Genomic DNA, 23,816 nt, shown 5'->3' with positions numbered 1-23,816 from the left:
GTTTTAGTAATGTGTTTTCTGTAATGTTCAGCACTCAACAATGCAAATTCATTGAACAGCATGTGCGCTCTTGACTGCTTTTGTTCTTCTGGGCGCTACTTTTTGGGAGCCTGGGCTGTGTTGTTCTGCCATTGGGGCAGGTTTTATGTTGTCTTCTCCTTGCTGGGCTCCCTGACTTCACAGCACACACATGTACAGTCTGTACATCTACACTGTGCCTGTCTCCAAGAATTACTAGCTTTTTTTTTTTTTTAAAGCAGCTCCATGACTGCATGTGCATGGTAAGTTTGCCTTCAGCTTGCTCCTTGAAGGCTGTCCAAAAAAAATGGATGGGAGTGGATTGCTGCCTGCAGATTAAGCCCCACATTTGCTCTGGGGAGGCCGTGGGAAAGAAGTACTGGGAGCAGAGCACGGCCTGGGTGAATTATCGCTGTGGACTCAGAGGATGTATAGGCTGGCAGTTGGGGCACCAGCATCAAAGCACGTTTTCTTGGCAGCAGGTTTTTGTCAAGATGGTCTCTTGCAGATTTGCCTCACTGGATACAAATGCTCGTTCCAGAGGACTTTTTGAGACTGGTGCCTGGCTTGCAAATTCCAACAGGCAGTCCATTACAACTGTGATTTGCTCTTTCGTATGCTGGCTTTCATTAAAATTCGTGCAGAGGGAAAAGTTGGTGTTGGTAGAAAGGAGAAGAGTGACAACATGTTTCTCTTGGCAGCGGTGCTAGGTGTTCCTGCTCAAAGTAATTGCGGAGCTGGGATGCAAATAAAAACTGCCAGGTGTTCGGTGTACGCTGGGCAGCCAGAAGGATTTCAGTGGCACTGAGGGCTTGGGGCAGCAGTTGGGGGGTGGGGGTGGGGGGTGGCCAAGGCTTTAACACCTGCTGGGGTTTCACAGGGCTGTGACGCTGAGCAGTGCTCAGGGAACATAGGAAAGTCTGCTGAAACAACCCCCTTCTATGGCTGTTGTGCTAGTCTCAGCTGTAGGCATCTCTGCCCTTTGCTTTTGAGTTAGCAGTTAGTAAGTTTATTTTCCTTTCCGGGTCAGTGCTAGCAACGGTGGATGTTAGTACTACATCTAGACCTATTGAAAGGTCAAAAATGCTTCACCATGTTTGCAATTTCAGGAATTTGAGGTTTCAGAAGCCTCTGAAATTACAACAGAGATTTATTTATTTATCCACACCCATCCCCCCCCCCGAAATAGCCGTTTACACTGATGGTGTTCCAGCACCAAAGGTTACCCTGGAGGACAGAGACCACCATTTGCCTTCCTAGCTCATGAACCCTCAATATCCAGGCAAAAGCGTGGGAAGATTGAATTTTGCCATACATAGCAGATGCTTGAGGAGGATTGCTCAACTCTAGTCTCTATTCCAGCGGCTGTCATTCGTGTTGTACTGTGCTTACAAGGCACCACTGGATCGGGGAGAATGTGCCCAGTTCAGAGCGTGTTGATGTGTATCGGTGGAGGCTGGGCACAGTACACCCTAACAATCCTATTTAATTTTTCTGTCTGATTATTATACGTGGCCAGTCTATAGGACTAAAGATGTTTCATGGAGTTGCTCCAAGAGTGTGAGGAAGCAAGGTGCTTGCATTTATTGTTCTTTCTAGTATTTTCTTTGCTGTGTGAGTATCTGCATGCTTTATTAGTATGCTTCCCTACGTATCTCTTGGTCCATCTCTCTTTTTCTCAGACGTGTTTCTCAGTCCTGTCATTTTTTGTGTAGCACTTTTAGGTGCTGTGCTCTCAGTTGCTTTAGGCTGGTATGTCTGGAATAAGCAGCTCCACACATGCATCCCAGCATTCTTTGTGCCAACATATGTGCTTGTGTGGCCATGTGGTCAGCTGGCTGGGGGTACTGCTCGGGGTTGAAACTTAACGGCTTTTTTGTGTGTCGGAGGATCGCTTCTACTAACGGTTCACTGTGCAGTTACCTAGATTCAAGGAAAGGGCTGCTCCAGACCAAGCTTGGAGGAGGTTTTATTTGGTACCACTGTGGGTTTTTGTTGACTTAAGGTGTGTGAAATTACATGTATGCCTCGAGCAGCTTGTATTTGCTGCTGGGAGGAAAGCCTTACCCTTCTTGAAAAGAGAAAAGGCTAAAAAAACCTCTTTGTAGTGGTGGTGGGGTCAATTCCTTCTGCTTCTTGTCCTGTGTGGTTTTAAGGCCAGCACTGGTGCTTATGATCAGTGTTTTTGTAGACTCTAAAGAAAGAAAAACACAAAGTATTGTCGTTATAAATGTTTGATGTTTTGCCAGCTTCCATAGTCTATGATTATCATCAAATTGGCTTAGTTTTTTAGAGTAGTTTTTTCGTTCTCTAGCCTGTATACTGAATTGAGCCTGTATTAATAAATTTGTTTGTTGGTAAAATTACATAAAATCTAACACAGTATACAAACCTGAATCTTAAAACTAAACTGCTGGAAACAGATTCCGTGCTGTAGAGCTAACCCTCATTTTCTTTTACAGGGCAATCACTTTGATCAATATGAAGAAGGGCACCTGGAGATAGAGCAGGCGTCTCTAGACAAGCCTATAGAATCGGTAAGATACATACCTATCAGCATCATCAACCCACCAAAAATTAGGCCGTGATCGGATGGTACTGGACGTGAATGCAGTCAAATTTGATAGGAGTGGGCATCTTTTTGTCAGTACAGGATTAATTTTTTTTATGGTAAATTGCATGCTGAGATTAAGTGGGCCTGGGATTTAATCTTTAAGTAGTTCTCCTAAAACTATAGGTGACTTTCAGTTTTAGTTCAACATGATATTTCAGAAATTATGTAAAAATAATGCATTCATTCAAAGATACTTATTTTAAGTTTTTATACTTTTCTTTGAAGAATCAGTTTAATTCCTATGCAAACCTGATGGAATAGTAGAATGTATTTTGATCCTTAGTTTATATTTTTTGAAAGCTACTGGTGTGTTAAAGTGTTAGAATGACATCTGGCAGTACGGAAACACGGATACATTACAGTATTAGTATAGCAGTCCTTCCCCATGAATCTGAAACTGCTCTGTGAGTTTCTGTAAAGTGTTGCTTTACTTTGAATTGGGTGTGGAGAGTACAACCATAAGATGGGGAAAAATTAAGTTTTGTTTAGTTTTACCTTTTTAAGCTTTTTGGAGCTCTAATTTTTCTCTTTGCAAAGCATCTTCTGCTAGTCTTAGGCACAATAGCTTGTTTGGCCTAAATCAGACCTAAGTTTGGCACTTGGCGTTAGCTAAGCTTCACTTGCAATTTCAGTATGAGAGCAAGAAAACATGCAGTGAATAGTCGAGGGTCGCTTAGTTGTGATTAAAACTAGATTTTAGTTAAGAAAGTACTTGTTGAGTGTTTCTTTTCCCTATTAATAATTTAAGTTCTCTGTTAAAGTTTCTTCACGTTAGTCTGCGCTTAGAAGAAACAGTGTTAGCAAAAGATCAGTATTTCTCATTCATGTGTAGGTTGGTGTTGTGTGTGTTTGTGTGCGTGTTAGATGTTTACAAAAAATTTACACAACTTGGGGTGTTCGACATTTTTCTTCCGCAGCAGTTGGCCCATATTAGCTAAGCAGCCATGATCTGGTTTGTATTGCACGGTCTGCCTTTTTTAATTTCTTCTCTAGGGTTTCCTTTCCCTCTTCTTATTTCTGTTCTTCTGGTCCAGTGAACACTGCATATAGTACCTACTGTCTTAATGTGCTGGCATGATGCTAGATTTAGGCATGGCAGTAATTGATGACGCATGAGATAATGCTGCAGAGATGGGAATTCGTATTCAATGTTCTCGTGAATACTTCAATCTTATGTTGTGATATGGGGATTTTAATTAAAATGCCAAGCTTGTTTCCTTATGTAAATGTAATGGGAAATACTTGTTGGTAGCCTATTCTGTGCCACGCTGGAAATCAGCATTTCAAAATAATTCAAATACTACTCAGAAACTAGACTGGTTACCTGATTTCTAAAAGTATTTTCCCAAACAGAGGAGTAGAAGGGGTCACAGATTAAATCTCTCCGGTGTTCTGAAGGGAGTGATGCCTACAGAAGTATGTACAACGTGAACGAGTATATTGGACGCAACAACACAGGCGCACAGACTTATGGTGCAACTTGGATCATCTGCAGATGCAATACTGTTGCTGTTAGTCATGTTGGACTGCAGCAGTAAAATTAAATTCAATTATGGTTTAAATGTTTTATTCATATATATATATATCACCATCCAAATATTGGGACATTATTCATCTTTACAACTTTTTGGTAGGTTTTAATATGTACAGTTCAGCCTAATGGTTAAATATGAAAACAGTTTGATGGAGAGGAGAAGAGAATGGTCTCAAATTGTTCTTGCTTTAAAATCCAGTTTTTCACTCTTCTTTTGTCTGTGGTAAGAGAAACAAGTGTATGAGGTGTAAGACCCCTAACCTGGGACACTAAATGTTTGGAAGGAGTTGCAGAACTGAGTAAATAAATGTTCTGCATGGTCACATCAGCTGTGCTTTGTATATCAGAGCACACTTGAGCTGACTTAATGTGCTAGTCCCAGAATGTAAACACACTGATTGCTGCGTGGGGGATTGTTTTGGTCTTGTGAACAAACTTGGTGTCAGAAACAACCTGGTCACTCTTAAGGCTAATCTTCAGGTGGTCTTGATGAAATACATCGTAGATTCTTAAATTCTGTATCTAGGAAACAAATAATTTCATAAAGTTTCCTGACACCTGTGTGTGATTTTGCTTCCATGCTGTTAATGGCTTACGTGCTTATTAAACTGGCAAATTACACACACTAAAAGAAGGGACAGTTTTCTTGTCAGAGTTTAGTGGTGTACCTCACCTGCAAGATTTTTCACTTGGAAAGGGGTGCTCATAGTGTTTTTTCTGCTGCTTTGTATTTTATGCTGTTTGCTCACCCAGAAGTGGACTTGAACAACATCCTTGAACTGAAATTGAAAGGGAGGGAGTAAAGGCAAATCTGTAATTTGCGAGCACCACACAACTAAATATTTGCAATTTAACAAATTGTTTTATAATCCTTAACCAGTTCTCTGTTAGCCATTCAACTGACCTTTAAAAAGGAATCTGCTCGGAGTAATGAGTAAGAGCCTTTGCTTCACATTATGGAAATAGTTCGGATGACAAATGTCTTTGTGCGAGGAAGGGTGTTTATAACAAAGGCAGATCAAAGCACTTCCCAGTTAAAAGTTTAAAACTTGGTTATTCTACAGACCAAAGACTGGATTAAGTATATTCCTTCTTGCAGCTTCTCACATCATCTTAGTAATATGAAAATGCTTTAAAGACTAAAGGCAGCTTGCATTTGGAAATCCCAGGGGGCAAAAGGTTTCACTTGAAGTGTATGTTTGACAATCACTGCTGAAGTGAGATCCATCTCTGCAGCATTATCTGTTGAGAGGTGCTGACTGTACTGCTACAGCATGCAACTCAAAGGTGGCTGGAAAAATAGGTTTGGGAGTCTACAGATCATTACAACGTTGAAATGTGTCCTCAATTAGCACACTAGTATTTTCATTCCTGTGGAAATCCTGCTTTGTACAGCTTGTTTAGGCCAAAGATGTCTGGACTGAAACATGCGACTATAACCAAAGTACATTTATGGAAAATAGAGCTGTCATGAGCCTAGTGGATGTACGTAGCCTAGATGAGAAGCCAGCTATTTTCCATTACTAAATTGAAGAAAATATTTCATATCAATGGACTCTTCATAGCTGCAAATACTGATTTTTATTTATCTCTTTTCCCCCCACAAGTAACAATTTTTTTTGTTCTGGTTTGAAAGATGCGGCATTTACACTGCCTGTTCATAACAGTGGAACTGGTGTCTGGTGTCCTTGAAGAATCAGAGCACTGAACCCTTTTTTAAAATCAAGATGCTGCATGCATTTGTTTTAAAATATTTTAAGTGCACTGAGTTCAGGTGCTCGGACGGGAAGTCAAAAAGTATTGCAGCTTTAATGGAATCCAGATTTTCTTCAGATTAATTCCTTATTTCTACTTGTTTACTGAATCTTGTTGCTGTGAATTTATGGTTTTCTTTGTCCCAGCAGTACAGATCAAGTAGGAGGTAGCAATGTACCCTTAGAGCCTACATGAGAAGGCAGCCCTCTCCCTGTGCAGGCAGCACACAGAGTGTCAGGGAGTCAAACCAAGCTGTCGCTGTTGCAGGTTGGAGGCCAGACTGCGTATCACCCACTTATTCTGGAGCTTGTTAGTTTGTCCTTGTCATAACTAACAAATGTCCTTTTCCCCCTCCTCTCTCTAATTCTGCTGAGTTACACAAGGAGGTCCTTGAACTACAGAAGGTTTCAGGCTTCAGTTGGTAGCTGTTTGATGATCACAGGCTATCGTAGACGACTGTACGAGCTGAAGCTGGGTTTTGTCGCACTGTATATCTGTACAGATCTGTGGACTCCACTAGTTCCAAAGTGTAATTTGATGAGGCTGCTGATTTGACATTTAGCAGTAGCCATATGTGGACAGCGCTATAAATAATGTGCTTCTTGAAGCTGAATGGTGTAGCATTACTATTTGGCTTTTCTCTCTAGTCTTCATTGTGTCATCTGTAGTGAGCTATAGGTTTTGTTTTGGGAATCTTTTCAACCTCTTGTTTGCATGGGTTCACCCAGTAGCATCCGATCCTTGCTTATAGATCCCTCAATACACAGTCAGCACAGTTTACAATCCACTCAAGAGATGTATGGTTCCTGCTGATGCAGAGAGATGAAGGACGTGAACACGATACGTGGGGTGGCGTGGGGAAAACAGAAAACCTGTATTAGGCAAAACAAGTGTTTTGGTTTCTCTGTAATGCAGCTCAATCCACTGACTGTGGATTATATCCCACCTACAACATCATCAAACCTTTCAGTTCTTGTATGCATCTTTTCATTATATACATATTTTTTTTTTTTCTATTGGCCAGGAATTTTGTCAGAAATTTGTGCTGGGGATATCCTGATCAGGAATCACTGATACCCATGGAAAGCAATCAAGGGCACAGGATGGGGAATGCTGTTGGAGAAGGTCACTTTGGATGAGATTTTTTTCCAAAGTAGCTTAGCCAACTCCCGTGAAGGTTTGGTGAAGTCAAGACCTTTACATTTTGTACATGCTTTTGAAAAAGTTATGCTTCATCTGTAATGCAAAGTTCTCCATCTGTAAATAGAAATTATCACTACTAAACAGCTCCAGAGTGGTGAGAGTAATGCCAGGAGGTGTAAATTGTTCCATCAAGAGCCTGCTGATCCGCTCTGTCTTAGCTGAGCACCCTGCAATCTGGTGTCCAGTATTGTCTCCATGACTGAGTGCCCAGACAGATAGTGCTGCTGTTGTGAGTAGTTTGGACGGTAAATGAGAGCTCACTTGCTCACTCAGACACCTGTGGGGAGAGTTAATTTTGGCTGCCTCAATAATTTTTGTGCGGTTGTAACACAAGGAGCTCCAAAACGATAGTGTAAGAAAGTGAGGAGACTTGTGCCAGCTCTCCGCTGAGAAATGGGGGGATTTTCTTGCTGGGCTGCTGGTGGTATAGATTGCTGCAGCTCTTCCTGTAGGAAAGTTGCTATGTGAGGATAGTTTAGTCAAAAGGAATGACAGTTCTTGACATTGACAGGAAGTTTGGTGTTAAAAAAAAAGACAGACGTTTCTATGTGAAAGAGTCCACACTTTTACAGAACTCTCACTTAAAAATGCAATTTAAAAAAAAGTTACCAGCTGTTGCAACATTTGCTGCCCTGTGTCAGATTTTGGTTTGGTTGTCATGTGGGAGCCTAGCAAGCCTGGCCTTCCATGATTTAATTTTTAGGGCAGTATTTATGCTGAAGAGCAGTCCTGCCAGTCTGCCTCCGAGAGGTTTGTGGTAGTGATGTGAAATATATGGAGGAAGAAGGTCAAACGTGGCTAGATATGAGCAGACCAATGACTAGGTCCCAGCTCAGATGTTAATATTAAACTCTTAGAGTTGTTCTCCCTATTGACTGAATCAGAAGATGCTCCATTTCAATTCAGTAATATTTAAAACTGGAAGTAGTTTCACTGCTTAAGCAAACATGGAACCGATCGGGGAGGGGGGGAAACCACCCCCTTCCTGGGAACTGAGACAGGATAATATTCAGGCATAATTCCAATTTGTCAAACAACTTGCGACCATCCTCTTGAGTGGTTTTGTAAAAGTGGTGCTAATGTGTATAACCCTTCTAAATTTTTCTTTTTTCCCTTTAACATTTGTTTACCCCTTCACTGTGTCAGTCACAACACACCGCTCTTGAATCTCCCAGCTGGTCTTGACTTGTTGAATTTATTTTATGCTTTCACTCTTCTTTAATAAATACATTACTTGCAAGCAGTGAATTGAAAACAAAGCAAAAGAAAAACTACCATTAGTGATTGGACAGTTTCTTACTTTGTGTTACATTTAACTGTTCTTTTGACAGCCCAGTTTTTAAAGCCAGGTTCGTATGGAAATGCTTTCACTCCACTTGCACTGCTTTTGGAAATAGCATACTGCTTCATCTGTCTTTATTTTAGTGCATTCATAACACAACACAGTCAGCACAATGTCTCATCTCCACTTAGCAAAAGATTGCAAAGTACTCCTTGTCCTCTTTTTGAAAATGCAGCCATTTTTGTCAGCACCGGCTTTTAAAATCCGATTCAATAATCCTTTGTCAGACACCGTTGGCAATGCTAATGGTAGAACAATTAGCGTGGTAGCCACAAAACCTTCAAAATTCGGGCCCCTTTTGCATGAAGGACTGTGCAGTTGTTGAGGCCGTTAGAGAAACGGTCTGCAGCAGATATGCTTGCAGGTAAGTTTTCCTATGCTTCCGAACAGGTAGTCTTCTCCATGGTCTTTGTGACTGGAATCCGTATCTGTTAATTTTTCCTTTTTTTGCATACACAGATGGAAGCTTTTATAAGCAGACATTTCCTTACTTTTTTTTTTTTCCATGTAGCCCTAATTATGTCCTGGGGGAGAGTGGGTAGTGTGGGAAAGATGTACACTCTTGCCTTGAAGAATACACCAAGGCAAAATGTCTTGCTTTAGTGGTATATCAGAAAACAAAATTAAATTTATACTTGCTAGAATCTTTTTGAGGAAGAATGTATCCATGCAGCCAATATCTTTTGGGAAGATTGTGTATTTCAAGCTGATTCACCAAAGTTCTGCAAACTGTGTGGTCATTTTCTTCAGTGTGGAGTGAGTGAAAAAACCACTGCTATCCTGATTTCTGTTGACAACTTGGTTATTTAATTAAAGAAATTTGCAGCATATATATCTTTTTATTTCACTTTTTTTTAAGATTCCATGTACCACCCAATGTTACAGATTCACAGCCTGTTATAATTCAGGATATTTCTGTGGTATCTTGAGTTGTGGTTTGCCTTATGACAACTAATAATCAACAAATACATACCTAATTTTTATTTTTTATTATTAGAAGGTGAACACAGACCTAACTAGAGAGGCCTTCTTTGAGGATTTGACAGTTGGTCACTGCTCGTAAATGGGTAAACTGATCAGTAAGGGATAAACGATCAGCTTCAGATGGTTGCAAGGGTGCCGTTAGCACTCTTGTTCTTTGTCTGGGGGAAGAAATCTTGCATAAAAACATAATGACTTCCATGCAAAGCCCTGCTCAGCCCTATTTTCAAAAGCTGACACTTAATTGCTGCGTCAGTACTTTTCCACTTATTCCAAAATAGCATCTTTTTTAGGAAGATGAGACATTATGCTTATTGTTTCCCCTACATGCACTAATGGTTCCTTGCTGTTAACTTATTGCTAGGCCTGTTTCATTCTAACATCTTAGTATTTTTGTTAGTTTACATGTGAAATGCATCACCCAGTCTGTGCTTGAGCTCATTTTATTTAATTGATTTTATTTTTTTTTTGTTTTACTAACCTCACTGTTTTTTCAGTTTAATATTGGCTGCATGCTAGTTTATATATATATATTACATATATAAAAAAAAACCCAATCAAGTCTAGCCTGGATTTTGCTATGATTGTGTTTTGGTTTCTAGTGGTGGGGCAGTCTTGCACTTACAACTTACTCAGTATTATAAAAGCCTGACACACAAACAAAATGACTAAACACATTGTAGATTTTCTTTACAAAAAAATCTTAAGTGGTGCTGTCTAGGTGATGGATATGATTGTATAAATAGCTTGATTTTATGCTTTTTACTGTCAATTTTTATTGGTACCTTTATTTTCTCCCACATTGCTTTTTTATTTTTTTATTTTAAACGTGATGCACAAAAGTTGCCCAGCACACCATCAGAAAGTGACCGTCCCTAATACCCCATCCCCTTGGAAAAATTCTAGCCAGCAATTTTTGACATTTGTCTTTCCCTTTTATTGGGCATATATTGCCTTTTCAGTAGCATTTTTTTGCATGCATATATATGTAGAAAATCTCTTGCTCATCACATGTTTAAATGTCAGTGGGAAGGGAAGAATATATTATTGGAATATTTTTGGTTTGTTTTCTCTGTTCTGTCTGTCAGGATAATATTGGACACCGCTTACTCCAGAAACATGGGTGGAAGCTGGGCCAGGGATTGGGAAAGTCACTGCAGGGTAAGTCCAGTAGCTTGTGTCTGAAACATTCAACACCAGCTTCAGTCTTTAACAAAATTATTTCTGCTTTTTATTCCTAGATTAGATTTTCTTTCCATTATTAATATATCCAAACAAATGCACTGTTGAGTTTCCTATTTAGCAATTTGCAAGTGGAAGCTGCTGCCTCGCTTACTGGTACAGGTTAGACATGATGTGTGTGTGTCATGTACATGTAAGAATCACCATGTTTGGCCTTTTGGGAGGGAGGTGAATTAACTGCCTACTTACTAACAGGTAGTTGTGCAGCTTCTGTAATGATATTCTGCTGGCTGGATATTAAAAGAATTAAAAATACAAGCTAGTTACGATTATCTGTGTGCATGTTTCACAGTGGTGTCAGAAGCCATTAGAAGGCGAGTAAAAGGGCCCACTGAAGACTTGAAAGTGGTGGCAAAGGTTCTCACGGATGGGAGAGGCTCACTTCTAGTTTCTCCAGAGGGCTTTCACGGGTTTGACTTCTGTTCACCAGCAATCCTTGTCAAGGATTTAGCAAATCTTGAGACACTGTAGCGCTAGCTGAACTAATGCACCTAGTCCTCATGCTGTCTTGAGCCTGAAGTCTTCCCGTGACACTAAATCCCATGATGTGAATTGAGCCAGTGCTGCCCAGTTCAGGTGGGTGGCTTTAGCCGTTCCCCTGGCCAGAAGTTCCTGTTCTGCCGAGGCTCTAGCCAGGGTGAAAGCACACAGCCACGTTGGGAAAAACTGAAGGTAGTGCTTCCAATCAGTTACTCTCTAGAAACTGCCTGTGTATACAGTGTCTGCCTGGGATGCTGCGAGTAAGGTGCTCGGTATTTACCGCAGGCACGAGACTGTGTGCCTGGGTGGCTTCTGTAGAAACCTCCTGAAGTATTTGAAACTCAGGTGTACCCTGAATTCCTCAGAGTAACTTACTCGTGTTCCCATACCCTTAGTCTGAAGACCTGGGAGCTTGTAATTGGACTTCCATGCCCCTACAGTGAGCCCATTAGAGAGATAAGTATTTCTGTGCTCTGGATGACTGTTGAGAGGTAATGAGTTCTCCGAACTCGGGGAATGCGTATTAATCTCTTGGACTAAGGCACTCTAACTTCTCAGGCAGGACTGCGTTGGTGGTTAATGCTTCTTGCTTCCTCTAACACGGTTTCATTTGAAATCCTCTGGTTAATGCATGGCACTCTTGCAGTCCTTTTGTGTCCCGCGCTGGTGCCAAAGCTCAGGACGTGGTTGTAAATTGTCACCTCTTGGGCTTCTGCTTTGGCATGGCGTTCACTGGATGTGTAATTTGGTCTGTTTTCTCTTTTGGGTGCCCTGTATTGTTCTGTGCGTCACCAGTGTGGAAACATGGAGACTTGAAAGAAGCTAAAGCCTTCTCCTGGCTCCAGCCAGATTCAAAAGCACAGCCCTGAGGGGCCCTGTGCTGCACAGTGTTGCAGGCACTGACGTGATGGAGTAAACAGCAGATGACTGTACAGCCTTGTTTGGGGCAGGAGGCTGGTGTCACTGTGTCCTGAGGATGGGAGAGCCAGGGCTGCCCATTTTTGCATTTTGATACTTGTCCAGATGTAGATTTTTTTTCTCACTGTGCATTTCGAAGCATTGAATCTGTACCATATCTCTTACTCCAATATTATTGAAGCTCTGGTGATTTGAACTGCCTGGAAGCTACAGACAAATCATGGCTATGGGCTATGAGGGTTTTCCTGCGCCTCCTGCAATTTAATAGAAATGTAGGAGTAGAAATAGCCTGTCTAGTTTAACCCTGGTCTGACACCTTCCTAATGCATGCTTTGGAGAGCGTGCAGGAATTGTAGTGCCTTCACCTTTTGGAAGGAAAGCAGTGTCCTGTCCATCTTGACAGCCAGCTAGCCTCTCCAGCTGCGGTGCTGCGGAGGCAGAGGGTGCAGAGGAGGGCTGCTGCTCCCCTTCTGCTCGACATAAAGACACCGAGGGTGCTCCTTCTTAGTTATGAGCCGCTACAGCCTGTGCTGTTGCCTGTGGCATTGATGGTGATCATGTTGGGAGTGTTTAATTCATTATCCAGTGACCTTTTTACATGAATCTTAAATCATCCCAAAATACAAATATAAACTGCCAGGAAGGAAATATTTGCATCCAATTTTAAACTTATTCTAGGAGTTTGAAGAGTGAAGTTGCTTGGTGTGCACTGAGAATGGTAGAGCAAAACAAAAAAGTTCTTCCCCTCTTCCACGCTCCCTTCTTGCTCAGAAAAGACCAGGAGAGATTTCTAGAGATGCAAGAATAGCAAATGCAGAGCATATGTATTGTTAACTCTGCTTGCTTTGTGCTGTGCTTGAGCCTAAAATCTTAAACAGCTTATGGTTAAGAGGTATGGCAAAAGCAGAACCGCTTCAAGTAGCCTTTAGCTGTGGATATGGTATCTGACCTACTGCAGAAGACCTTTACAGCAAACCCTCAAACCCCTACATTTTGACTTACGTATATGGACTTACTATATTTACCTTTTTTCCCATGCAGGTGAGTTTAAAGGGAAGTTGATGTGTGCTTATTTTTATTATGTAGTTTTTAATTGTAGATGTTCATCTGCACTGGGGCTCCCTCTTCAGTTTTGGTGAATCTAAAAGTTTTGCTACATTGTACTTGCCAGTCATAAATGCTTATTTTTTCTAGTAAGGTCGTTATGTTGTTGTTCAAGAAGAACCTCACACTGGAAGACTGTACTGTTGTGATGGCTTCCTTCACGTTAACTACCCACTGCGGATATAATCCCGCGGTGAGAATGCTGAAGTGATTCTCTGAATGGTAGCTGGAGTAGCCTAAAATTCACATTTGCCAATTGCTGGTGGTAAAAATCTGCCGTTGTAGTACAAAGGTACCCGCCAGATTGGTTCATTCTGCAGAATCTCAGAAGCAGAGTAGTTTTGTGCCTACTGGGGCAGCTCCTTATGGTGGTATAAGTCTTGTTAACTGTTGTAGCTGGTGGAAGAATCGCACTGGATAAGGGAGCAAGTGATCCATGTCCTTGGTGATGTAACTGTCGTAAGAGAAGCTGTGTCCTAACTGCTAACACGTCTGCATCTTTTTTTTTTTTTTTTTTTCTTTTAGATGCAGATTGAGTAGGGTATCAGACAGGGGGATAGTGCTGTTGTCTCTGGCCATGCAGGTGCTAGAATACAGGTTCGGAGAAGCTCGTAATGAATTCAGCAGAGTCATTCCTCTGCTCATCTCTTCTCCTGATGTTTTTTCACATTTTTTTTTTCCACAAACAACTTGTGTTATATTGGGAGACGATGCTTTGACTTGCTAACAGCCAATGAATATGAAAAAGCAGAAGAGGGGGTTGCCAGCTGACAGGGATCTTTTTTAATTTGGGAAGTATTGCTTGGGGAACCACTTTTCTATAGAGATTGTGTGGTGGTTGTGCTCTAACAAATAACAAAATTGTGACTGTGGACTGTTTTCTCTTTGAGGGGGAACACTTGTAATTGATAACGTAGAATTCTGTGTTCTACTGAAAAAATAAAACTAGCAAAAGATGTGGTTAAAAACCCTGGCTGACCTTCATGTGAAGTCCTGTGCTAAATGAGAGCGAGGATTGTGAATAAATCGGAGTTATGTAAGTCAGAAGGGGAATGAGAGGGCTGAGTGAAATCTTGCAGTCAAATACTCTAATGATTTCTCTTGGAATAAGTATTTCATATTAAGTTAAAGTATTATTATGAAAAGCATTGAGAGATTGACACGCAGAAGTGGTATGATTTTAATCATACTTTTGAAAATATTTTTATAAGCTCTTCACATTTTCCCTGTGTGTTCAAATTTTTGACAAGTCTTGTTTAAAAAAGTAAAGTGCTGAAAACTTCTGGTTGTTTTTTTTGGACTTCTGTATTTAATATGAGGTTGTAGTACTCTAGAGGTGTAGGTGCAAGACTAAAACAGTCTCATTTCATTAGACTAGGGAAAACTGAACACTATCCTTAGGTGGTGAACGCTATCCTTAGGAAAGACAAAGGCTATTTACTTGCTTTGTCAGAAAATGCAGTAATATGTGACTTCACTTGATGCACTTGGAGAGAGGATATTGTGTAGGGCATAGTGAAATGATCTAGCATTTCAGATGGGCTAATGTTTTAATTTGGCTCTCTTGAATCGGTCACATAGCTCATTTGGGGAGTCGTGCCCAAAGGATTAGGTGGCTGGCTGGGATGAGGGCAGGCCTGTAGCGTGTATGTGGACAGGGTAGACCTGATAGCTAGGAGCAAGCAGGCAGATTTTAAAGGCTGGTGAATGCCCCCACCTCTGGTATTGCTGAGTTAATTCATAGCCATCCCCCTCTGTTCTCACGGTTATACTGCTGGTCCCTCTGTCATAGCAGGCGCTGTGGAGGGGAGCGGGGTGGGCAGCTCTGCGGGGTGGTTTGCTGCAGATAGAGGCAGTTTGCAGAGTGTAGACCAGTCAGGAGGGAAGGTTTGCCTGGTGTTTACTGGCCATATAGAAGGGACTCTGAGCAAGGATTGACCAGCTTTGGTGGACAGGTCTAGTTCACGCTTAGCTAGTTGCCCTGTGGGTCAGCACTGGGTAATAACTGTACTTACTCAACACACTGTTCTAGATTTGCTTCTTTAAAGTGCTCTCTTAAGGAAACGTGCTTGCTTGACTGCAACCTTGATGCTGTAAAAACTGCTCCAACACCTGTAAAAAAAGCAGTTGTGTTAGGTTTCCCTGTACCACAGACTGTGTGTAGTGTATGATTAATTTGATACATGTGAAAACATTGATTTAATTGACAGTCCCACAATATTCCCAAGACTGGGATTATTCTTTTTTTTGTGTGGTATCTCTGAAAGGTGAATCAGAATGTAGTGTTTTGCTATGGCAACAGATAACATACGTTTTTGTCATGGCATAGCTACTCTTAAATGTTTTATGTTGTTGAATCAAATCGTTTAGATAATACGGGGCTTTAGTGTAGAGCTAGAATTGAGCCTTGAAACTTCACGTGTAAGGTTTGCTTCTTGGTTGTCTGCAGGGGACTAAGGCAGCTCTTTTATCGCTTGATGGTTGTTGTGATGAAAATGTAGCTCAGTGTGAAACTAAGTGAGGTTCCAAAGTGGATGGCAATGCTTTGTGTGATGCTGTTTTGTAATGGTACTTGGTTTATCTTGTTTTTCAGAGAACAGAAGCTGCATGTGGCTATGTTTAAAAAAGGGAGGTCCCTTCTGGGGCAGTTAGTTGAAGTAGCAGTAGCTTTACCTGTGGCCTTTGGTCCAAGAGAAATGCCTTCTGTCCCCTGATTCTTCTTCCTATTTAGTAATAATTTCCTTTGTGTTTGCTTATGTTTTTAGCAAAGTTTTGGCATAATTTCAGCATAACTGTTCTGAAGGGCTGGTTGAATCTTCCTGGAGAGCAGCAATACTAATGTGATGCTGCTGTGGAGGAGGCAGGCTGCCTGCAGTCAGAGCCACGTTCAGTGTAACAGGAGCTCCTGGCAGTGCCACATAAAGCTGTGAACCTTTTCCTGCATGCTTGTTCTCTTCCCCTTAAGCTAAAAACAATAAACCTTTCAGAAATTGTCAAGATGGTGCTGTTCCTGTTGATCAAGGTATGCTGCAAACTCACGGCGTGTACTGATGACACAGAGAGTGGCAGTTACAAATATGCGTAACACAACTTTGGGTTTACTTTCTCCTTTCATGAGCATATAAATTATCTAACAAGGTAGCAAAGTCAGGTATATCAAATTTGGTAGGAAATGCTAGAATTCTGTTCCCATCTAACTGTATTTTTGTTGCATGGTTTTAAAGGTAAAAAAAAAAAAGCACAAGTGGATTTCTGTTCTGACTTGCAAATTCTGTGATGATAAATATAGTCATCACTCTCCTCCCTTCAGTTATACTACAATGCAGTTATTTGGCATGTTCTTCACTAAATCTGTTCAGACAAGCTCTTGTTTTCCCTCTTATGCAAAGGATGAGTAGAGTGAGAGAACAAAACCGTCTGAAAGCAATGCTGTAGAAGATGTGCAGAGAGTAGGGGAGCCTGCAGGTGAGGTGATCCTGTAGCTAAGGCAGGCTGCCAGAGAACGGATATTTCCTCTGTGATAATTCTCATCTGTGAGATCAAGCTCAGCAAGAGTCACTATTCCAAGACAGCGTCAGGTGGCTGGGGGTGATGCACACTATGTTTTCTAGATGCTGGTTTCATCAGATGTGTGGGGAGCAACCGCTTGAGCAACTGTGGTGGCTTACGAATCGCTTGGCAGCTGCGGCTTGAAGAAATAGGCTCAGGGTTTGAATTCCAGAGGTCTTGAATTCTGGTGCTCTCACTAGTTTGCCAAATGGCTTACAGCTGACATTAATATATTTTTCCATTTGTTGAATCCTCTGATCTCATGAAGTCAGACAGAGTAGATGTTTGTCAGGCCTTGAGAACATGGAACAATAAGCATCTGAGAAAAACACCACGAGGAATGTTATATTTCTTTCTGGGTTTTGAAGATTTGTAATAAATACAAGAAAATTTGGAAGGGAAAGTTAAAAATGTTGAACAGCGTCTTTATTCGTTACTTATGGAATGATTTGGCAGTCTTACCAAGAAAGAGATGTGAACACAATCTTATCTTCTTGTATCTTAACATGTCCTCACGGGAACCTGAATTCTGGCATAGACTAACGTTTCCATGCTGGTGCCTGCAGCATAAATCATTGCAGTAGCTTTAAGACTAACATTTTCATGTGAAGTTAGCTTTGGAAAACCTGGGTAATGTGGCTTTGAAAGCCTGTTATCATCACACCAATCTTCATTACCATGTCAAAATCCACAAAACTGCAGACCTAAAGGAAGGTTTACTTAATGCCTTGGTCTGTGCTGGGGGAAGTGATTCCCCCCTTGGTTGCTTTTGAATGTGCAAGATCCTTCCATTGATTGTGGGTGATAAGTTTATGGATTACTTGAGTGTGCGTAGTCGGTGAAATCTTTATTCTTTTGGTGACGTATGCTTATAGTGACAGAGGTGGCCTTATCTTGGCTTAGTATCAGGCTTTATTGCCCTTTGTGTGTGTATAATGTTAAAGCAGTTTAATAAAACTGTGAAAGATGAGTGCATGGGAGGTGAGCAGTCATGGCCAGGCACGACCTGCCCCCACTCTTGCAGCGTAGCCTTCAATCAGGTGGGACTCTTCAGCCCTCTCCACTTACCGAGATGAAGGCAGGGACTCTTATCTCTGATTTCTTTTCTAGATCAGCCAAGATTTATGTTCTTGCTCTAACATCCCATATTGTTCTTTAATGACAATGATAATCATTTGAGTTAGGGATGGTTTTTGACCCAGACTCTATGTGCCTTCCCTTGCAGAAGCTGAGGGAGCTGTGCTTGGTTTTCTGCAAGTGTTGCCTTTGGCTTGTGTGTCTAAGAAGTTTTGAGCTTCTGTTTGAAGTTTTCCTTGTGATTGGGGTGTTTGCAACTTGTCTTCTGCTTGTCGTTTCTCTCCTGCTTAGTAAGGATTAAGTTCACGGTGCAGTTTTTGTGTACTTGGAAAACAGTTTCTCCTCACTGGGACTTGGTGCTTGTTGCTGAGGATGATAGATGTGTTGGACTTTCTTTGAATCTGATTGTTTGTGACCCCTTCCAGAAATCGGACATAAAGAGGATGAGCTCACGAATCTAATTCCCAAAAGAAACCAGGATAAAAGGATGCCTTTGTTTGCTTCTTGCAGCAGTCAGAATGAGCTTGATAACGTCATGTCATTATTAGCCAGCAAGGAGCACCGCCAGGGACTGTTCACCAGTAAAAATCAGTGGATTTCCTCATCTCTCCCCTTTTGATGTACTGAATGAGGAGTCTGAATTTTCAGCAGGACAGCTGTTGCGCTATCAAAATGCACAATAGACCTATGAAAATTTTGAGAGCTTGCAAAATCCTAAACTTTGAAAATAAAACTCATCCGTGACCACAGTGGCACCTCCCTGTCTCGCAGCTTCACGGAGGCAGCGCAGTTGGATGGTGATCGTGCCCTGTCCCTGGGGATGCATCGCTGTGAGCGTCGCTCGCCGACTCCAGGCACCTATTGACCTTTTACGGCCCTTTACAGTGGGGTTTGTGCCGCAGGTGACTGAACAAACTGACACTTACCCACCAGAGCAAATCCAGCGATGTGATTGTGAATCTCCCCAGTGCTGCTGTGTTTCTAATCTCTGTGGTAGTCCATTTCCAAGAGCCATTAAAACCTCCTAGAAGGTTGTCTCTTACCGTGGTTTTGTTTTCTGTTGTAGTATAAAAATAGTGAGTAAATAAAAATCCTCCGCGCTCAACAAGATCACATTCGGTTGTTTGTATCCTCCCGAGACGCTTAGTTCATGAAATTCTCCTCCAATGAAGAGTGTGATATCAGTCAGTCCTCTAGGATTATATCCCACAAAGCTTGTGAAGCTGTCAGCATAGTGAGTAGGATAAGGCTGTTCTGATACCCCTCTGGTGCTTATATGCTATGCATAAACGATACACTGAAATAATTTGATTGAATTAAGTTAACACATAATTTTGAGGCTACATCTTTTTTTTTTTTTTTTTTTTCCCCCCCAATGGGAGCATCCTGTTCTTTCTCTGTCATTAAACAGACCTCCAGAAATGTCTTCTCTTTGTTGCAGTGCATGATATTGCTGGAGGGAGGAGTTCTTCTGAATCTGCAAATCGTTGATGAAAACTGTTTTCTGTTTTGACTGTTAAAAAAAAAAAAAAAAGGATAAAATGTGCGGTAGTGTTGACAACGCCAGCATTTCTAGACGGGCTCAGATGGCAGGTCCATCTGGTGCAGCGTCCTGTTTCGAAGAGCAGAGGAGCATCTACCCAGTGTCCAGAGATGGAGCACGCACCCTGCAGCTGCCAACTGTGAAATGATAATCCTCCGTGTCCAGCATGACTTGGTGTCTGATATTAAAGCCCTGAAGCATTAGGATTAATTCTTTTCTCAAGATTTGTTAATTTACAGCACTGCTGGCAAAATATTTGCTCATTTCCCATAACTTTGTGCAATTAAAAAGGAGGGAATTTAGAGAGGCGTGCCTGGCAAGGTGCTGCCTGCAGCTGCACACCCCTAGGAAAAGGGGCGGCTGTAGGGGCGTATTTGGGGGTGAGCAGGTTTTCACAAGCTGGGAGAAAGCTTTCCCCATTTCTTTGGGAAGAGGAAGGCGAACCCAGTATATCTGGTCAGTTTTGTTGAAATCTCATTTCGTTTCTGAATTAAGGAAATAATTGCAAACTTAATTTACTTTAAGACATAGGATTTTCTAAGGCGCAACTCTTGCGTAAGCTGGTTGGTTTTCCCATCCTGCTGGACATTTATGTTTTGTCCTTTCTGCAGAGGCTTTCCCCTTCTGTGGAAATGTTCTGTACAACAACCCTCTCTGGTGTGGGGTTTGTAGCCTGTGTAATGTGACCACTCTGTAAAGGAAAGAGTTTGTCATCTGATTCAGGAAAAAAATTAATTTTCTGGGGTGTAGGGGGACAGGGCATGGATGCAGCTTTGTATGTTCTGCATGATTTACCGTCTAGGGGGTTAGTTGTTGATGTGGCACCGCTTGCAACCCTGCGTAGTGGCATGAAGCGTGGGAATTCTCGCCCTTTCTTTAAAGCTCAGTTTTGCCCTTCAAAGTACGGTGGTGTACCCGAAAAGGGTCAGCAGGAACCCTAAACCTGGGAGCCCTACACAGAACCGCGTTTACATGCTGGTAAAGATCCTGTTGTCACGCACAGCAGCTCTAGAATCAATTTTCTTGAGGAAATTCTTTAAAAGGAGAACTTAAAGAGCTTAACTTTCAAAGTCCCTTTTTCCCCTTTGGCTGTTCTCCATCTTCCACCCAGCCCGCTTGGCAGTCAGCAGGGTGAGGGGTGGCCCTTTGGCAGCAGCCCGTTCCTTTCCCCGAGCCCTAGTGGCTTTGGGAGGACACCGAGCAAGGGCCCCCCGGCCCTGGTGACCCACCGCCCGGCAGCGTGTCCTGCTGACCGGGATGGAGCCGCGGTTTCGGTGCTGGGGCTGAGCACCGCTGCCCGTAGCTGCGTTACGTGCTCAGGGTGCTCAGGCTTAGCACTTGGGGGCTGGATGTCATGCTGGCTGGCTGCCGTGGTATTTAATTCGTAATGAAATGATGGATTAAAACAAAGGCGTTGCTTTTCACGTTCGGTATTCTCCTCTTACCTGAAAGCAGAGCTCCTCTTGACCCAAAATATTCGTAACTGCCTTAATATCCTGATCTGCTTCCTTTTTAAACTGCCTGCTGAAATGTGCCTCGGTGCCTCTTTTAAATTGGGCTGTCCACCAGGAGCTCAACCTGCAGCTCTGAAAACAAATAACTGCTCAAAACCTACCCGCTCCCTGATTCCACAGGGCGAAGCATGGTCGTGGGGTGGAGGGGTGAGGAAGAAGCCTCGTATTATTATTAGTTTTAGTTTTTTTAAAACCCATCCTACCTGCCTACTACAAACGGCCTATTTTCTGCCCCTAATGGTTTCTGCCTAACAAATGGTGTTTCTTTTTTACAGCGTTATGATCCTGGACTTGTTGTGGTGATGGTAAACTTAGCAGTGGTAATTTTTTATTTTCAGACTGAATTACTCCTTTTGTCATCAGTGCACCAATATGTTAGGCTTACTTTCTCTGTTGTAGCCATCATCCTTCTGCTTGGTCTTTCATTTTCCTTTCCTTTCCTTTCTTTATGCACACTTGTCTGATCCTTGTTCATTAAAGGTTATTGCTAAGAAGGGATGTTTCTGTTTGTGTTAGAACTGCCAAAATCAGTTTAAACATAAATTTCTAATACTGTCCAAACTTGATTTTTCCCCAACACGATGGGCACTAGCACTTGCTACTGCAATTTCCAAATAGATTTTGAAAAAAAAAATAAAACAAAAAAACAAACAAACTTTGACTGCCTTAGAAGGCAAAAGTACTGATGCATTGTTTGTACACAGGGGTTTACCAGGGCAATGAGGCTGCATCCAAAGTTCTCCATTGCTGGAGAAACAAACAAAAAAAAAAAAACCCAAAAAACCCCCAAAGCCAAAACCTAAACCAAAACAAAAAGAAAAAAGCTTGGGAAAAAACCACCCAAAAACCAAACCAAATTGTTGGCACTCACTGCCAGCCATTCCATTTGGGTTCACCACTTACCAGTAAATCCCTGGCTGAGACGTTATGAAAGTGATATTGCACTTAGGAAGTCATTTTTATAACCTGTCTTTAATTTGGTCCTTTTGCTAAAAATTGCAGTCACTGCTTACTTTATTATACCATTGGGCGTAAGAGAAACATTTTCAAATGGAGAACACTTAAAATATCCAAAAAAACCCTCAATTCAAAATATCATTTTGGATCAGTGTGATAACTGTTTTTGGACTTGGTGGATATATGCCTGTCAAATTTATGGGCATATAAACAAAACCATGAAGCGATTCATTAAATGGACTTGTTTCTGAAAAAAACACATGCCTCTGTACTTTGAGTTAAAAAGACACCAGTCTGACCAGAGTAGGTTCCTTTTGAGGACTGGGTGCAGTCTGAGATCTGTGGGCTGTTGCTTTTGAGGGTCAGAGAAAGCTGATATTGGAGAAGAGAGAAGCTGATGCCTATACAGGTTTTTCTGAGGCAGTTTTAAAGACTTTTAACGTTTTACGCATGTGGATGGCAATGGAATATTTTTGGCATGATTAAAACCTGTAGATCTTTTAGCCCAAAGGTATAATATATGTGTATGTGTGTATAACAAAACAGTTGTTTACACCAAAACAAGAGCAATAATAAGGGAAGTAAACATTCTGTTTTTTTACTCAAGGTATGCACCGGATAAGGTAAGTACTTTTTCAGTGGGCTTACATCACAACGAACAGCGCGAGTTGTGATGTAAAAATAAAAATAATAATAATAATAAAAAAAAAGCTGTGGTAGTAAAGTGCTTGTCTGCCCCATTTTGCTTTGTTTGGCTGGTTATGAGTGGATTAAAGATATGTTTTTTTTAAAAAAATAAATAAAAATCTCCAGCATAGTTTGATTAGTTTCAAAGTCAATTTTCTTCGCAACTAGTCCTTTTCACAGCTTACAGATGACACAGCGAGTGCTAGAACATCTCTGCAGGAGCTGGGGAAGCAGGTGCTTGACCACCTGGCCTGGACCAGGCGGTCGTTTTGGATGAAAGAAGTTTGGCTTCTGTGCCACGCTTCTCAGTCAGCTTTCCTTACTCTTGGGAAGGGACAAAAGTTGGCGGGAGGGAGGCTTCCACGGCTTTTACAGGAAAGTCCTGATCAATTATTAATGTGGTAGGGCAGTAAAATGTATCTAACAGCTTTTTCACTTGTATCGGAAGATGAGGAGTAGGCATTACCTGGTGTGGAAGCATTGAGGGAAAGGTTAATTTCTCAAGTCCTGGCAACAGCCTTGCCCTAGGACTTGTCACGGTTGAACATTAACCACGAGAATATTTTACGTGACCAGTTAATATTCGGAAAATACCATTTATCAGTATTCAAGGTGCATTTACCTGGAACCGGTTTGGAGCTGAGAAGCGGGTTTGGCTGTAAGCTGTGAGAATGGCTTGTGTTTGGTTCACTGTAGCTTTCTGGTCTCTGCACTCCAAGGCAAGATCTCTAACCACCCAAACCCAATGTGTAAAGCGAGCTGGGGTGGCAGACCAAGCGCTGACTGCCTCTCTGTGTGTTCCTCTTACAGGGAGGACAGATCCCATCCCTATCGTCGTCAAGTACGATGTCATGGGCATGGGGAGGATGGAAATGGAGGTAAGCTCATCTGGCTCCCGTCCTGCACCCCGTCACTCCTTGCATGGCTCTTGGGAAGCTGATAGGGAAGAAATTTAAAACTGAGAATTTGTGTATCAAAAGGTAAAAACCTCGCTGTTAAATCAGTGCAGTAAGAAAAACACTTCTCAAAATCCATACTCTGTTTACCCACGGGTACCTGAGTTCTGAGGTCTGGATGCTATCTGAAATTCCTGGGCTTTGTGGTTTCTGTTCCCCAAAGCTGAGGCTGCTGTCTGCAGTGGATGGACCTGCCAGGAGCCTCCACCTCAGAAGGATTAACGAGCCGTTTTGCATGTGGGTTGGACTGTGGGACTACAAAACAGGGAAAGTGAAGTACAAGATGCAAAGATTCTGTTTCAGACCTCATATTTTTGAAATTACACATTCTGTCAGTCTCAG

At 41.9% G+C, this 23,816-nt stretch overlaps 1 protein-coding gene across 11 annotated transcripts in view; it reads left to right on the top strand.

Annotated features, from left to right (window-relative positions):
* The window catches only part of GPATCH8 (G-patch domain containing 8), a 59,534-nt gene that overhangs the window by 15,916 nt on the left and 19,802 nt on the right, over positions 1-23,816 (top strand). For 3 of the 11 annotated variants that reach the window (XR_005107947.1, XM_037410880.1, XM_037410874.1), the window contains exons 2-4: positions 2,481-2,555; positions 10,536-10,608; positions 23,329-23,396. Coding sequence is in view for 10 of the 11 variants with exons in the window: in XM_037410880.1 (XP_037266777.1) it covers positions 2,481-2,555; positions 10,536-10,608; positions 23,329-23,396 (216 nt within the window). In the remaining variant the exon portion in view is untranslated. Of the gene's footprint in view, positions 1-2,480; positions 2,556-3,549; positions 3,585-8,455; positions 8,474-10,535; positions 10,609-18,588; positions 23,397-23,816 lie in introns of those variants that run through there. The other 8 variants (XM_037410882.1, XM_037410883.1, XM_037410878.1 and 5 more) reach the window with 8 other exon arrangements.

Source organism: Falco rusticolus, chromosome 18 (assembly GCF_015220075.1).
Source record: "Falco rusticolus isolate bFalRus1 chromosome 18, bFalRus1.pri, whole genome shotgun sequence".
In the NCBI taxonomy this organism is placed as follows: domain Eukaryota; kingdom Metazoa; phylum Chordata; class Aves; order Falconiformes; family Falconidae; genus Falco; species Falco rusticolus.
The sequence above is the reverse complement of the archived record's forward strand: the minus strand, read 5'-3'. Positions and strand labels throughout refer to the sequence as shown.